The sequence below is a fragment of the Ictidomys tridecemlineatus genome, chromosome 8 (assembly GCF_052094955.1).
Source record: "Ictidomys tridecemlineatus isolate mIctTri1 chromosome 8, mIctTri1.hap1, whole genome shotgun sequence".
NCBI lineage: Eukaryota > Metazoa > Chordata > Mammalia > Rodentia > Sciuridae > Ictidomys > Ictidomys tridecemlineatus.
The window spans coordinates 25,758,966-25,775,824 of record NC_135484.1 but is presented as its reverse complement, the minus strand read 5'-3'; the positions used below and the strand labels follow the sequence as shown (position 1 = coordinate 25,775,824).

Genomic DNA, 16,859 nt, shown 5'->3' with positions numbered 1-16,859 from the left:
TTTATTGCTATTGTTTTATAAAATCAATATTTATTTCTATGTAGCTATCTATTTATTTTTTCTGTTGCTAACTTCTGACATCTCTGAGCTCCTTTTAGGATCATGTTTTTCTGAATTTCTTTAATATTCCTTTTTAGTGTAGGTCTGTTGCTGATGATAAAATTTTCTGAATTTTTGTTTGTCTACCAAGTATTTATTTTATCTTTATATTTGAGGATATTTTCCACTGGGAATTTGAATTCCAATTTGGCAGTTAATTTATTTTTTATTTCTCTAATTAGCTATACATGAAAGTGGAATGCATTTTGACACATCATGCATAAATGAAAAATAAATTCTCATTCTTGTGCTTGATGTAGTATCACACTGGTTGTGTAATCATATATGCACATAGGGTGGCAGTTAATTTTTATAGAACTTTGAGAATGTTCCATTGTCTTCTGGCTTCCACAACTTTTTCTTGAGAAGCTGGTTTTATCGTTATTCCCTTAAAGGTATTTTTTTCTCTTGTCTCTAGCTGCCAATCAGACTTCTTTCTCTTTTATTTTCAGCAATTATATTTTGATATAGCCGGGTATATATGTGTGTTGATGTACCTATATGTATACAGCTTTGTATTAGTATTTTGCAGTGAGTTGTTTTTTGTTTGTTTTGTTTGTGGTGCCTTGTGCATGCGAGGTAAGCACTCTACCAACTGAACTATATCCCCAGCCCTTGCAGTTTTTAATCTCATATTTAGTGTTTTTCATCTGTGTGTTGTCTCTTCATATATTGTTTCTGCCCCGGTATGTCTCTTTTGCTCTTGGGATTCTGATACTGATGTTAAACTGATTCACCATGCCTTATAAGTTCCATATTTTGTTATATGCATGTTCTATGCTTTTAGCTTTCCATGTTTAAATCCAGATTTTTTTCTGACCCATCTTTCAGTTTACTAATTATTTCTTTAGCTGGATTCTGATTTTCTCTTAAACCTCATTCACTGAGTTTTAAATTTCAATTATTATATTTTTCGGTTCTAGAATGTCAATGTACTTCTATTGCCAAAAATTTCCACTTGGCCATTTATATCTTCAGATATATTAATTACAGGGTGTAATTTTTCAAAGTTTCATAATTACAATGTTTGGCTCTCCTGAGGATCTCTCTATGGTTACTGAAAACTAAAGAAGAAACAAACAATCCTTGTCTTTTTCCATGTTCTGGTTATTTTTGTTTAGGCACTAGATAACTGAGTATAAAACATTGATGTGATAATTTGAGTCTCTAGATGATGTTATTTTCCTCCAAGAGAATTTACTTTTGCCTCTGGCATATGGTTAGGCTGGGAACGGATCATGTAAATCCAATCAGAGAACAGACTCTTTCAAAGCTGGCTTTTGTTCTTGTGATAGGTTGTCTAATTTTGCATCATTTTTCCTGAAAGGTTGTCTCCTGAAGGCCTGGGGTGGTTACCAGTGCTATTCCCTTTACTGAGCCCTTGTCTCCTTTCTTTCTTATAAAAATCCCTAAAGTTCTTTATAGCTTCTAAATCTTTCAGCCATAATTTTCTTCTCAGCTTCTTAGCCTACTTAGATTTACTTCAGAACTAGAAAATGCCTTGAAGTAAAAAGTACTGACAAATATCAGGCATATCTGTCTGGTTTTCTCTCTCTTGTGGTCTTGGTGGCAAGTCCTTTGTTCCATTGATAGCTCTATAATGCCTTCAAATAATTATTTTTGAAAAATGATGTTTTGTCTAGATGAGTGATTAGATTGAATCCCAAGAAATTTGCTGTTTGCATGTGTCAAAAATGGTTGCATATTGCAATATCATATGGTTCAATCACAAGTGTTCTCGTGGGAGGGTTGGTTTGGAACAAACCACTACAATATTGCAGGAAATTGAATTGTATAACTCTAAGGTCAGTGTAACCAAATACAATGGGAACACTGGAAGAGTGTCACAAATATGACCAATACATATATCCATCTGTCATATAGATATTCTTTTCTATCAAAGAATTTTTCCTATGGAGTAAGGTATGCTTCATATTTCTCAGGGTCAAGCTGAAATGTCAAGTCAATTATACCAGAAATCTCAAATGTAACAAAAAAATATTGTCTGGATACCTGAAAATGTTATTGCTAGAAAACTATTTTTTAAAAATTTTATAACTCATTGTTCTCTTTTTTTATTTTTATGATTTTTTTGAAGGATTGCTTATGGATGCCCAAATGTATTAAGTTTGGATGGTTTCTGCCCTATACACCAACAGACAACGAATATGGGGCTTGGAAGCGCCATTACATTGCTTGTGTGTCCAACCTAGATTGGCTAACTCCCAGGGAGGCCGCTGCTATTTATGGGACACTGAATGAACCCAAAGCAGAGGACGAGGAGCTTCAGGAGAGACAGAGAGAAAAGTGCCTAAGGAAAATAATTTGGGAGAAAATTGCTCTACACAAGAGTGAGTAGCATTTTAAAACATTGTGTCTTACTCAAGTGTTGTAGAAACAAATGGATTTACAGACTGATTCCTACAGAGGAGGATAGCTCTGTCTTTCTGGAACAGCCTGCGGGGTCTTCTCTCATGTATGCTCAGGGCCAATTCTTTTTCCTTTATTGTGTAGTTCAAGTTAGTGGGTAATAAAAACCAAAAGACTTTAGATGAAATATATAAAGTCAAGAATCAGCACCTCCATCACTGTTCCTCTCAGGTTTTTAAGACCAAGAACAAGGAGGAGAAAGATATATACACTGAGAGTCAAGGAAGAGCTTCAGGATGGAAGAGCTGGGATTGATGCTAAAAGAGGAGAAATAAAGGCCGGGGTTGTGGCTCAGTGGTAGAGCACTTGCCTAGTACATGTGAGGTACAGGGTTTGATCCTCAGGACCCCAAAAAATAAACAAATGAAATAAAAGAGGAGAAATAAAAATGGGAATGGAAGCAGAAGGGATGGCAGTAAAAAAAGCTTTTTAAAAGGGCAAAGAGAAAGTAGGAATGAAGACATATTAAGTCCTCTAGCCTGTACAGTGTGTTTTATCATATATATATATAGTATATATATATATATATATATATATATATATATATATATATATATATATATATATTTTAGTTGTAGGTGGACACAATACTTTATCTTATTTTTATGTGGTGCTGAGGGATCGAACCCAGTGCCTCACACATGCTAGGCAAGGGCTCCACCACTGAGCCACAACCCCAGCTTCACAGTGTATTTTAAAAATAAGCAATTAGCTAGTCATGGTTGGTGCATGCCTGTAATCCCAGTGGTTCAGGAGGTTGAGGCAGGAGGATTGTGACTTCAAAGCAAGCCTTAGCAATTTAGTGAGGCCCTAGGCAATTCAGGGAAACCCTGTCTCTAAATAAAATATAAAAAGGGCTGGGGATGTGGCTCAGTGGTTAAGCACCCCTGGGTTCAATCCTGGTTATATAAATAAATAAATAGATTCAACTAGACAGATTTGAGTTCTCCCTTTCCCCGCCCCCCTCCCCCCACTGACTCATCCTCTGGGGAAATTGTAACAAATGGGAAATTGCTTGGAACCAAGAAAAAGGGCAGAAATGGATGGGAAGTCTATAAATTGATGACCTGCTCTCCACGAGAAGAGTTCCTTGTCTTCTGCACTTTTTTTCTTGACCTGAAATGACTGATAAGTCACAGCCACAGTGCTGTAAGGATGAGAAAACCTAAGAGTGTTTGCAAATGGCTGTAATTGTTGTCATCTGGAATGCTGCCCTGCTATAGCTTTATTGATGCCTTTATCTATTGTCGACTTGGCTTGAAGAAGCTTGAAGTAAACAGCCGAGCCTGCTGGTGTTTGTTTTCCAGAGGAGTTATTCAAAGTTCGACCCCCTTGGGTGACTGGAACATGCTGCTCCAGATTGTTAAAATCCAAATACCAACCACATCTCTCCCAGACGGTGAGGGATCGAGTGGGATTACATGAAGCTTTGGAGAAACAGCTTGTTTTGGCATCAATAGAAGCTTTGCCCAAACAGTAAGCACATTTCCATCTACTGTTACCCATATAACCAATAATCCATTCTAGAATAATTTAGGTAACCTGCAAGGAGCTTCAGTAATTATATGGTTCATATTCTATTAACTATCTATGGAAACAATGATTACATTTTCCAGAACAGCAGTCTTGAAAATGCTTTCTGAAGAGGGAAATGTGTAACACTGAAACCTTGCGTTTGATATATTCTTTAACCTTGCAATGAGGTTATATTGTGGATGTAGTACATTTTCTGTATAAAGTTTTCGAGTAAAAATAATGTTTTCCCACAAGTGTTTTTGATGGAGCAAACATATCTAAATGGGGTCTACACTAGTCAGCTTTCTGTTGCTGTAATAAATACCCAAGATAAATAAACTTAAGAGGAGGAAAGGTTTAATTTTTGGCTCATGGGTTCAGAGGGTTCAGTCCATGATTGTTTGGCTGTGCTGCATTGGGCCTGTGGACAGCACAGTATATCATGGCCAATGAGTGGCAGAGGAGGCCTGCTGGCCTCATGGAGGCTAGAAAGCAGAAAGAGTAAGGGGCTGGATCCCAATATTTCCTTCAACAGCACACACCCAGTGACCTAACTCCCTTCCACTAGGCTGCATCTTCTAAAGCACTTGTCATAGGGTAATGTTGGGGTCAGGGTTGCTGTGGAGAGAATAGAGACGTGTCTCAGAGACCCCTAAGTCTCAGAAGGAAATTTGAAGTTTCTTGATTGCCCGGTTTTAACCCCTAAGTAAATCATCACATTAACTTTAAGGGCCCAACAAAAGCCATAATGTTTCAAGACCTTTCTAACATCCCAGGTGTGGGGGAGGGGAGGCCTAGGAGGGCAGATGTGACTCTGCTCTGCCAGCAGCCCAAGATGTGACTCTGCTCTGCTGCTGTCCCCCAAGCCACAGCCTATTTGCTGCTGTCCCCTGAGACCCAGAGGCCAGGTGCCCCATGCTTACTTATCAGAAGTGAAGTTAAGGGAAGAGCAGAACTTTACTCACCCCTCCTCTTTCACTACAGAAGCAATGTTTCTGGAAGTCGTCCTTACCCTTTATTATCAAAAAAGAAAACCTGGCATGGAGTTTCTCAAAATGATGACAGCTCTTCCTATGCTTCCCAGCTACACGTCATCATAATATCATCTCGGATTCCCGCGTATGAGGTACAGACTCTTGTGAGGCCAGCCCTTTCCTGAATGGTCATTTTTCATCCACATAGAGGGTGTGTAGCAAGGTTTTGGCCACGATGTGTACAAAAATGATTCATCTTCTAAATGGAAAATTGCCTGATCTAAGTGGAAATTTACAAACCCCAAACATTTTTAAAACCGGAAACAATAAAGGTAACCATGAATCAAACTAACTTTGAAAAAGCAGTAGACAAACTGACTTGCATTTAATAGGTGTTCAGAATATTCTTATTGAAATGAATCTGTTGCACTTAATCCAAAAAAACAGCATGATGATTAAGATTTATTTAAGATCTTCTCTGGAATTCCCAAAGATTTTAATAATATTACATAACCACCATCTCTCAGAAGAAGAATGTGAGAAATCATATTCTTTGATCTAGTTCATGAAGGTACCAATTAAAATATGCTTTATATATAATAAACTTATATTTTTAAATTTTAATATGAATACAAAAAAATGAATATGTAGAAGACACACTTTTTTTTTTTTTTGGTATACGTTTGTATTCAGACTTATCACAGTTTGATTTAATGAGTTTTTGACTTTCTCATGCATGGCATGAAAGCCAGAGACATTCAGTAGAAACCAGTCTTTGAATTTTGAATCTTGATCTTTTCTGGGGCTGGTCATAAGTGGTATGATCCTGTCTGGCAATGCTAGGTGGCAGCAGCAGGGAGCCACAGCTGCCAGTCAGCCCTGGGATGGGGATCATAGCAGGCTCTGTGTGCTGTGTGTGCTGTGTTGCTAGACAGGCATGCTTGGTAGGGTAGAGGTATGAAATGAAATGCAGTTTTGACGTGGGATGTTTTCAACTTACAGCGGGTTTGTTGGGGCGTAACTCTGTAAGTTGGCGAGCATCTGTATATATGGATGTGTTTGTATTAATACACACAAAGAGATGAAGAGAATCTCATTCAGCAGGCTACATTCATTGGTCTACTTAGAAAGTTTACCAGAAAGTTCCTATTTGTAACAAAATTGCTGCTTTGAAGATGTGAAATTGCTTCTTTAGGGCATTGTCAGTTGGTGAGCTCAGCAGGTCTATGAGAGAATAAGTTCAGAGCTGTAATCTGCGTGTGTGCCACAAGTAGTTCCCCTAATGCTAAAAAATGTACCGTTGGCACAGAGGATCAATCGTTGATGACCCCTTTCCACCTATCCAAATGCCACCTGTTTTTCAAGGTCCACCTATAGCTTACGATCTCAGTAGTATGCCTGTACCATCCTAGTCCACAAAAATCTCTACATTTTCTATATTTCTGATAATTCCAGATTTGATTTCTTTGTGGTAGTTAATAAAATATTGCTTGTTTTATCTGTGTGCACTAACAAGTTGGTCAAGTCCATTTCCCTGTTTGTCCTCTTTTACGTAAGACTATGCACAATTATTTATTTGACTATGAATGATGGGGAGTTTAAGTAAAAAGTGGAACATAACCACATGGTAGTTCTCTGGTCAGTTGAACTGAATCAAGAACGTGGAATGAGGTTTTGGAAAAGGCAGCAGCTTTAATGACTTCTCAACCTGTCTGACACTATGAATTAACTTTATCACGGTGAAAAGTTTGCTTGGCTGTTGAATTAACAGCATTTTTTAACATTGATTTAAATGGGAAATATTAATAAACTGATATTGATAATTCAAAAATTCATAGTGAAAAGGAAAATTTAAATCCAAGAAGTTCATTGCAGTGTTGTATGATCTTGATTTTATCATTTTTAAGTTATATATGTATATGATATATTTTATATACATTTTAATGAGTATATAAAATACATAAATATATTTTAAAATATATAAATATTAAATATAAATTAAAATATATGTAAATGTTATATATATATATATATATACACACACACACACACACACATACATTTGTGCATAGAGTGTACAAAGGTAAAAAGACTAAAAGAAAATAACCTACATTGTTAAAAACATGTATCTCTGAGTGATAGAGTTGCAAGTGAACTTAATTTTCTCCTCTTATAATTAGAAAAGGAGTACAATAATTTTAAAAAGAATCAATTAAGAAGGAAGCTTAGCTTCTTCCTTCCATGATTTCTGAAAAACAAAAACCTTCTTAGCAGTCACAGTATATTATATATCCATTATAATTCTCCTATTAGTAAACATTATAAAATAACAGACCCTGGTTTGTTTTCTAGATGGTGGTGGACAGCGTGAAGGCAGGTGTGATTTCTGTGGTCTGTGAACACGGCGGCATGACCTTGGAGAGCCTTCTCTACCTCATAGGGAAAGCCCTGCAGGGGCGGAAGGCACAGAGCATAGGAATCCTGAGTGATGGAGATAGCAGAGAAATCAATTTACTTCAAGGTGGGACTGAGGATTGGTGAAGAACAGCCAGACAACTTTGCCCTTAAGCAGGGTTTGTCCACTGAATAACTTTAATATTAATTTTCAATTTGCTAAGAAGTGTTGATTTTAGCTTAAGAGCATACTCACGTTGTTGTGAAATAGCTGTCCAGAACTTTTTCATGTTCTCAACTCAAACTCTGTATCTACTCAACAATAATTTCAATTGTGACTAATTCTCTTCCCTTCTCGTAATCCCTGGCAAACGTCATTCTACTGCACTTTAGATTCCTCCTACAAGTGGAATCACATTTGTCTTTTTGTGATGGATGTATTTCACTTAGCATAATGTCCTCAAGATTCATCCCATGTTGTACCATGTGACAGGATTTCCTTCTTTTGAAAGTGAATAATATTTGAAATATTTATATTTAATATTTGAAAGTGAATAATATTTCATTGTATGTTTATGCCCCATTTTGCATATCAGTTTGTCCATCCATTTGTTACTTCCATATCTTGGCAGCTGTGAATAAGGGTCTGCAAGTATCTCTCTGAGTTTTTGCTCATAATTACTTTGGATGTGATTGCTGGGTCTCCAATGGTAGTTCTATTTTTGTTTTGGTGCTAGGAAGTAAACCCAAGGGCCACTTTACCATCAAGCTGTATCCACAGCCCTGAATTTTTTGAAACATGGTCTTATTAAATTGCTGAGGCTGATCTTGAACTTATGATCCTTCTAATTCATCTTCCTGAGACATTGAGATTACAGGCATGTGTCACCACACCTGGTAGTTCTACTTTAATTTCTGGAGAAATCCCCATATAGTTTTCCATAGCTGTTTTGTCAATGTGACGTAAGTATTTCAGTTTTTCTAAATCCTTCATTTGTTCTTTCCTCTCCTTTTTTTTCGGGGGGGGGGTGGTTGGTTGTGGGGGGGTACTAGGGATTGAACTCAGCGGCATTAGATAACTAAGCCAAATTCTCAGCCCTGTTTTGTATTTTTATTTAGAGACAGGGTCTCACTGAGTTAGTTACTTAGTGCCTTGCTTTTGCTGAGGCTGGCTTTGAATTCACAATCCTCCTGCCTCAGCCTCCCAAGCTGCTGGGATTATAGGTATGTGTCACTACGCCTGGCTCTTTTCTTTTTTTGAATAATGCCCATCATCATTGTTTTTGAGTGGCATTTCTCTGATATTGAGTGATGAGTGATGTTTGGCCATTGGTGTCTCTATCGATTTATCTACCTATATCTATGTATCTATATATGTCTACATATACATTTTTGTGTGGTACTTGGGATTGAGCCCAGGGGTGTTTTATCACTTAGGTACATACTTAGCCCTTTTTATTTTTTATTTTGAGGTAGGGTCTCATTGAGTTCCTGGGGCTGACCTCAAACTTGGGATTATCCTGCCTCAACCTCTTAAGTTGCTAAAATTATAAGCATGTGCCACCATGCTAGGCTAACAGTCACCCTTTTGGGGGCTGGGGAGAAATGATGAGTTTTAGAAGTAAACTTCTAGTTTCTTTTCTCCCTTATAGAACTTGGATTCTCCCCTGCCTATACCCAAAGAAGGATTTACTGTCATCAAATATTCCATCCTTGTGGTTTGAGGGAGGAGGGAACAAGATGATCAAAGATCCAGCTGGCAGGAAATTCACAAAATGGTGAAGTGAGTCCCTGAATCACTTCCCAGGAAGTAAAGCAGAGGAGAGTGGCAGTTAATGTTTGCTGACTCTGGTAGCCTTACATCTGCTCTGAACTACTTATGTTTTGATTGATAATTGTGGGAAGCATTTTGACTTTGGAACTTGGTTGCAAGATCCCAGGACTTGACCGGCTATTCACTGTGAACTCTGTGTGAGCCTGGTGATTCACACAGCTGCAAGGTGAAGGCAGAAATGCAAAGCCCAAAGCCAAAGCACACCATGTCCAGTTGTTCCACAGTGTGAAGGACACTCTGCCATGGGGGTGTCCAGTGGCATCTTAGTGGCCTGAACATGGTGCAGCATGAAGTCCAGAGATCTTGGTCTTATGAGCAGATGTTGGCTTTTTGAATCTGTGTTTGCACACTGTTGTTCATGATAATTTCACAAATTTATATGATATTTTGATTTGTCCCCCTCAGGCTATAAAATTGGTATTAAAAATTTACTGAGGCCTGAAGTGAGAGACTTCTGGGAGAAATTAGGCAGCTTTGTAGCCACCAAAGAAGAAGGGGGTCATGTGGACTTATTTGTGCCTCTTGGAGCATCAGGTGAGCTTTTGACATACCCTAGAAAGAAGTGGTCACATGTACTTTATGATGTTCCTCTGTGAATTTATGAAGTGCTCTTAGAGCAAATGATTCAGTCACACTTAACTCTTATTTTTCTTTATATGTCATATACCAGGAAAGAAGGGGTTGGGGATAGTGATCAAAATAACCTGTCTCTGCAGAAATAGTCACTTTTGGTAAGACTCAGCAGCGTCATTTCTATTTATTCTGGAAACAAAAAATCAGTATCCATAATATGGGGGAAAGTACCTGGTCAGCAGAGGAACAATTATCAACAGTCTGAGGAAAACTGCCCCTTCAGTGCTTAGAACCTTGCAAGGCACTGGGTTTGATCCTCAGCACCGCCTAAAAATAAATAAATAAATAAAATTAAGGTATTGTGTTCAAATACAAGTAAAAAATATGTTAAAAATTATAAATATTTAAATAATAAAAATTAAAATAAATAGATAATATTAAAAACAGTGAAGTGCTTTATAAAAATAAGCATGGTTGGTGATCAGTGAAGTGGCCCACCTGTCTGGAATTTATGAAGCAGAGAAGAGGAGAGGGAGCATAAAATTAAAATTTCCCAGAATGCTTCTTATTTGTCATTCATGAAAATACTGTGAGTTTTGGACTTTTTTTTTTTTTTTAATACCTGGTATTGAACCTAGGGGCACTCAACCATTGAGCCACATCCCAGCCTTTTTTTTGTATTTTTATTTAAAGACAGGGTTTCACTGAGTTGCTTAGAGCCTCGCTAAGTTGCTGAGGCTGGCTTTGAATTTACAATCCTCTTGCCTTAGCCTCCAAGGCCACTGGGATTACAGGTGTATACCACCACACTCAGCTTGAAGCTCTTTTTAATCCTCAAATTTCACAGGCTGTTTAATACATGTCAAGGGAAGGAAAAATGAAAAAGATGGAGAGGGATAAAAAATGAAACAAAGTGCTGGGTTCCGGGTGTGGTGGTGCATACCTGTAATTCCAGCAACTCAGGAGGCTGAGGCAGAAGGATCACAAGTTTAAGACCAGCCTCAACAATTAATAAGGTCCTAAGCAATTTTGTGAGACATTGTCTCAAAATAAAAAATAAAAAGGGATGGGCTGGGTTCAATCCCCAGTACCCCCCACCCCGAGATGTACAAAATAATGTACAAAAATTATAAATAACTACCTCTGTAAAGTTATCACACACACACACACACACACACACATACACACACACACACACACACACAATGTGAATCACACAGAAAATATACATAGAAAAATCTAGGAGGAAATATACCAAAATATTGGCAAGCAGCATCCATTTCTATATGTGCTTTACAAATTCCCTACTATAGAAACCACTTTTAAAAGATAGGTTACAAAGGGCATGGATGGTTTGATCCCACTGTTTAAGACATTTGTGCATGTGAGGTGGATGGGTAGTGATGGTGTATGGATAGAAAAGGGTTTGGAAGAGTGTGTACACAATGCTAATAGAAATCAAATAGAATGATAGCTGAGTTTTTATCTTTTTTTTTAAACTTTTAAAAATAATTAGTTTGACCCTATATTCTAGAACAAAACAATATTACTTTCATAATGATAACAAAACAAACAAATTTTTGTGGTGCTGGGGATCAAACCCAGATCCTTGTTGATGCAGGGCAAGTGCTCTACCACTGAGATACAATGCCAGCCTACAGAACAAAATTTTTAACTGGGGAAGAAGAAATAGCAACAATATGGAAAGGTGAGGAACAAAGAGAGTATTTATCAATATAAATATCATCTTAAGTTACGCTTAAGATGATATTTATATTGAAAATACATTTCTTACATTTTGGGCCCTAACAACATCCCTAAAATTCTCATCAAATACAATATCTCCTAGATGAACCATTGAAGATCTGCAAATATCTGTCCCCCCAAAATATGCCTCCTCCCAACTTAAGTATCACTTTTTCCCCCCTTGCTAAGTTGCTCAAGCTGGTCTTAAGCTCTTGGGATCAAGTGATCCTCCTGCTTCACATTCCTGAGCATCTGGGACCACAGGTGCCCCCACCACACCTGGCTTCTGGCATCACTCTTGAGCTTGTTATCCTCATGAGCTGTGACTGCAGCAATTGTCTCTGAGTCCCACTTCTAAATCATGTGCTCAAATATTCCCACTCAGCAATTCTTTTCCTGAAGCCCTCGAGTCCACACACTCCCACTTTTTCCTTCTATTGCCTTTCCGTCCTCCTTGGTTCCTTCCTTGATGAACTTGGTTTTAATGATCCCACATTTCAACACACCCTTGCAAAGATTTGGAACTTCCTTGCCTCTTTCTCCTGGTAAATCCCAATGCTGGTTACAATAAACCATGGGCATACACTACGCCCACTTGCATTAAAGCAGCTGAAGATGGTTGGGGAAAGTAACAGTATTGTTCTCACCAGTCCACCTCTACTGGGATGACATAAACATCAAGTGTGATAGCAACACTGATGAGCAATCTTTCCATACTTCCTTGGTAGATTCATTGTCCCACTCTTTGAGATGACAATTTCATCCTTTCTCTCCAGGCAGTCTTTCATAACCCATCTCTTTGTGTTGACCTTGCCTCTTATTTTCCTAAGAAAGCTGAATCATTTGGAAACTCCCTAATTTTCCTCCCACCACCTTCCCCACCCTTGTCTTCATTCTTACTCTTCCCATATTTTACCATGGAAGAAGGGCCCCTGCCCAAAGATTGGCCGCTCACTCAATACCTCATTATCACTCTCCTGGTAGAATTTAATCCCACACTCAGATCCTCCCCCAGAGCCTCAATTCTCCCTCTGTCATATGCTCCCTATAAAATCAGGAGCATCTCTAGCATCTCCCTGTCTAACAAAAAGACAAACTTTCCCTCATCATTTTTTAAGAATAGTCACCCCAGTGATTGTCAAACTTCAGTCTATGTATGAATCACTTGGGGAGGTTTGTTAAAATACACATCAGTGGGCTCCACCCTAGAGTTTTTGGTCCCATCAGGTCTTGGGGCTGGAGGATTTTTATTTCTAACAGGTTCCCCTGAGATGTTGCTGCAGCCCCACTTTGGGACCTACTGATCTATACTGATTGTCTCTTCTTTACCCACTTCTGCCTTTTTGGAAGACTAGAAGTGACTTTCATGAACTCAAATCCAGTGGTCCCTTCCTCCTCATCCCCTTGCTTAGGCTTCTTGGAAGTATTTGATGCAGATGGACATGCCTGCTCAAAACACTCCTCTTGGTTTCTCTAATACCATGCTCTCCTTGTTTCCCTCCCACTTCAGTGACCTCTTCTTCTAGGTCTTCTTTGCTGGCTTCTCTTTCTCAGGAAGACCCTTAAATATGCCCCAGAGCTCCACTGGGACTCTCTCTTTTTCCAGATACATTGTTTCCCTAGGCAGGTTCATCTGTTTCTATGGCTTAAATTCAGTCTCTCAGTTGAGGACTCCCAAATCTGTCTCTAGCTCTAACCGATCTGAGTTGCAGTTTCTTGTATTTAACTGCCTCTTGATATCTTCATGTTGATATCTTCATGTGGATATGTGTACACAACCGTGCCTGGTTTTTATACAGTTCATAGAAGAGTAGTGGATATACGATAAATCACACACTTAAAGTGTGTGATTAGATAAATTTTGACTTGTGTATACCTGCCCTGTGATATCATAAAATAGTCAAGGAGATGAACATGTTCATCAACCCAAAATTTCCTTACCAACTTACAGTTTCTCTCCTGCTTCTCCTCACCCCAACCTGAGGCCACTACTGATATACTTTTTCTTTACTAAATATTAATTTACAACTTTTAGAATATTCTATAAATGGAATCATGCAGTATTTGTATATATTTTTGGTCTAACTTCGTTCAGTGAGAATAATTTATTTTAGGTTCATTCACTTAATGCAATCAGTGGCTTATTCCTTTTCACTCCTGGGAATTATTACTTTTCATGGATATACCATAATCATAGACAATGACAGATTATGTGGGTAACTTCATAATCTATTAACAAATAGACACATTCATTTATCTCTTGATATAAATTTGAGTTCTTTTTTGTTTCTGGCTTTTAGAATTAAAGTTGCTGTAAACATATGATTTCATTTCTCTTGGATAAATATCTAAGAGTGAAAAGACTGGGTCACATGATAAGTGTGTGCTTAACTTTTTAAAAAAATAGCTAAACTATCTCCCAGAGTAACTACTTACTTATGCCATTTAACATTTCCAATAGGAGTGTATGAGAACTCCAGTTGCCCAATGCTCCAGTACTTGATCTGGTCAGCTGTCTTAATTTTAACTATTCAAATGAATGTGTAGTGGTATCTTGTTGCATTGTGGGGTAGGTATTGGGGATTAAACTCAGGGGACCTTTACCACTGAGCTACATCTCCAGTCATTTTTGTTTTTAATTTTGGGACAAGGTTTTGCTAAGTGACATAGAACCTCACTAAATTGCTGAGGCTGATCTTGAACTTGCAAGCCTTCTGATTCAGCCTCCTGAGACATTTGGGATTACAGGCATGTGCCACCATGCCTGGCCTATCTCATTGTATTTTTAATTTTCAGTTTCCTAATGACTCATGATGCTGAGCATTTTTTCATGTACTTATTTACCATTCACTTACCTTGGTGAAATTTCTGTTCAAATATTTTACATATTCGAAAAACAATGTTTATTTTCTTCTGTCTGTGACTAATGTTTTCCTTTTCTGAATGGTTTCATTTGAAGAGTAGAAGTTATTAATTTTGATGAAATCAAATTTATCATTTTTAATTTTACAAATCATGCCTTTGGTATCATATCTAAAAACTCTTTACTTAACCATAGGTCATAAAGATTTCCCCCCTATGCTTTGTAGGACTTGATTTATAGTTTTAAATTTGACAGTTAGGTATGTGACCCATTTGATTTATTTATTTTTTAGTAGACTATGAGGCATGGGTTGAAGTTAAATTTTTTTAACATATGGATATCTAAGTTTTCCAACACCATTCCTTATAAAGACTGCTCTCTCCACAGTGATTTCATTAGCATATTTGTTGAAGTCATTTGACTCCATGCATGGAGGTCCACATTTGGATTCTGTTCTTGAACTTGGTGTCAATGAAAACGTTAGGCATCAGTAAGATAGAAGCATCTAAACTTCCACCTCTCTCATCTTGTTCCAAGCAGTATTGGAAGCAGTTTGAAGTAGTTATTTACTCTTGGTCCACAAAGGACTAAAATGCATTACTCATTACATTATTTTATTTCAAATGATCCAATCTATACACTGAATTCAATAATCTGATCTATATGCTGTGTCGTTGAGGTAGGGAGGAAACTAAATTTTGGCCCTGAATTGAATTGTATTTTAATTATGTTTGTCCTCTTACAATGAGAACTCTCTTTTGAGTCAGACTATTTTTTAAAATATATGTAGCTTTCCCCTGTCTTTGGGCTGAGAATTCCAAATTTGTAAATAACTACTGTGCCCAGTTCCTTGCCCTCTTTCTCCACTCTACTGTTTAGTCTTCATGAACTAAAGGGTTGAGCTTCAGTGTTAAGGGGTGAAACATAAAGTTTTATCTTTTGGGGGGAGGGGGGTACCAGGGATTGAACCCAGGACACTTGGCTACTGAGCCTCTTTCCCAGCCCTATTTTGTATTTTATTTAGGGACAGGGTCTCACTGAGTTGCTTAGTGCCTCGCCATTGCTGAGGCTGGCTTCGAACTCACAATTCTCCTGTCTCAGCCGCTGGGATTACAGGCGTGCTACCATGCCCAGCTAAACATAAAGTTTTAATGGACTGTTTAAAGGCAGGATTTGAATCAAAGGTGACAACTCCTAGTGAGTTTTCTTGGCTGAGCCCTTTGTGCTTCTAAGTGGTATTTAACAGTACCTGGTAAAACCTGTGAGTAAACTAATACAAGTATTTTTGGCTATGCAGAGGCAGGCATAGAAGTGCTCTCTCAGCTGTCTCAACTAACTGGCACATTCTTTACTGCCCCCACTGGGATTGCAACTGGCTCTTACCAACACAGTAAGTGCTTATGACTGGTGACTATGCCCAACAACATGCACTAACTCCAGGATCACTAGAAGACAAGAACACTTGATAATCATGCCATGGCCAATGTCAACATCTGCATTTCATCCCTTCTCTAAAGGAATGCTATCATTTCCCAAATGATATAATTTCATATCACTGAGTCTTTTGTTTAGAGGGGATTATTTATTACAAATATTTTCCTTCAAGAAATCATTTACAAAACCTTGGTTGAAATGAAATTATCACCAGCAGGAGTTAAGCAAGATGTATAGCTGCTGATCTAGAAAAACAATAAGTACAAATAATAGTTTCTCTTGGTAAAATGTAATCAGAATGCGTTTCTTTGGAAAAACAAAACTGTAGCTATAAGGAGGTGTTAACAGAGTCCCATTTAGATCCCATTTCATTATCTGAGAAGAGAAACAAAGAGAAAATATACTAGAAAGCAAACTTTCATCTAGATTCTAAAGCTTCAAACATTAGATCAAAATGTAATATTGGCTGAACAACAAGAGAACAAAATTGCTTTGCTACAGTAACATGAGTCATTTTTCCCTTTAAAACTCCCTTGCTTTCTATTAACAGGGGATGATGGAGAAACTATATAGAGCTTTACTTCTCTATTCCCCAAATGCCAGGGGCCATTCAAGACTAGGAAAGTTGGCCTGATTGGGAAACTTGTAAGGGAAAGGACTCTGTGCGGAGGTAACAAAAAGCACATTGTTTTATAGTTTTGAAGCAGAAATTACTTGTTAATTTTAGTTCACATAACAACACCACCCTATGACAGCCCCGTGGCGAGAGGAATCGGCCTAGCTGGGCAGAGCAGGGCATGGGCACTGTCATTTACAGTGTGGAACGGGCTTTCTTCTTTTCCTCCTCCTCTGCCTCTCCTTCCTCTGGTTTCTCCTCTTTTCCCCTCTCTTTTTCTCATTCTCCTTATAAAAGAACCTATTATAAAAAATTTCACATCTATCATTGAAATTTTGGGAAACAACCCAAGTAAGATTAGCTCTCCATTAAGGACAGAAA

The 16,859-nt window shown here is 37.9% G+C and overlaps 1 protein-coding gene across 4 annotated transcripts in view; it reads left to right on the top strand.

Moving 5' to 3' along the window:
- Ect2l (epithelial cell transforming 2 like) overlaps positions 1-16,859 on the top strand; it is a 90,645-nt gene that overhangs the window by 45,828 nt on the left and 27,958 nt on the right. For 3 of the 4 annotated variants that reach the window (XM_078019034.1, XM_078019033.1, XM_078019036.1), the window contains exons 6-11: positions 2,198-2,450; positions 3,837-4,005; positions 5,029-5,170; positions 7,371-7,539; positions 9,652-9,780; positions 15,726-15,818. In XM_078019034.1, the coding sequence (XP_077875160.1) occupies positions 2,198-2,450; positions 3,837-4,005; positions 5,029-5,170; positions 7,371-7,539; positions 9,652-9,780; positions 15,726-15,818 (955 nt within the window). The remainder of the gene's footprint in view (positions 1-2,197; positions 2,451-3,836; positions 4,006-5,028; positions 5,171-7,370; positions 7,540-9,651; positions 9,781-15,725; positions 15,819-16,859) is intronic. The other variant, XM_078019035.1, reaches the window with a different exon arrangement.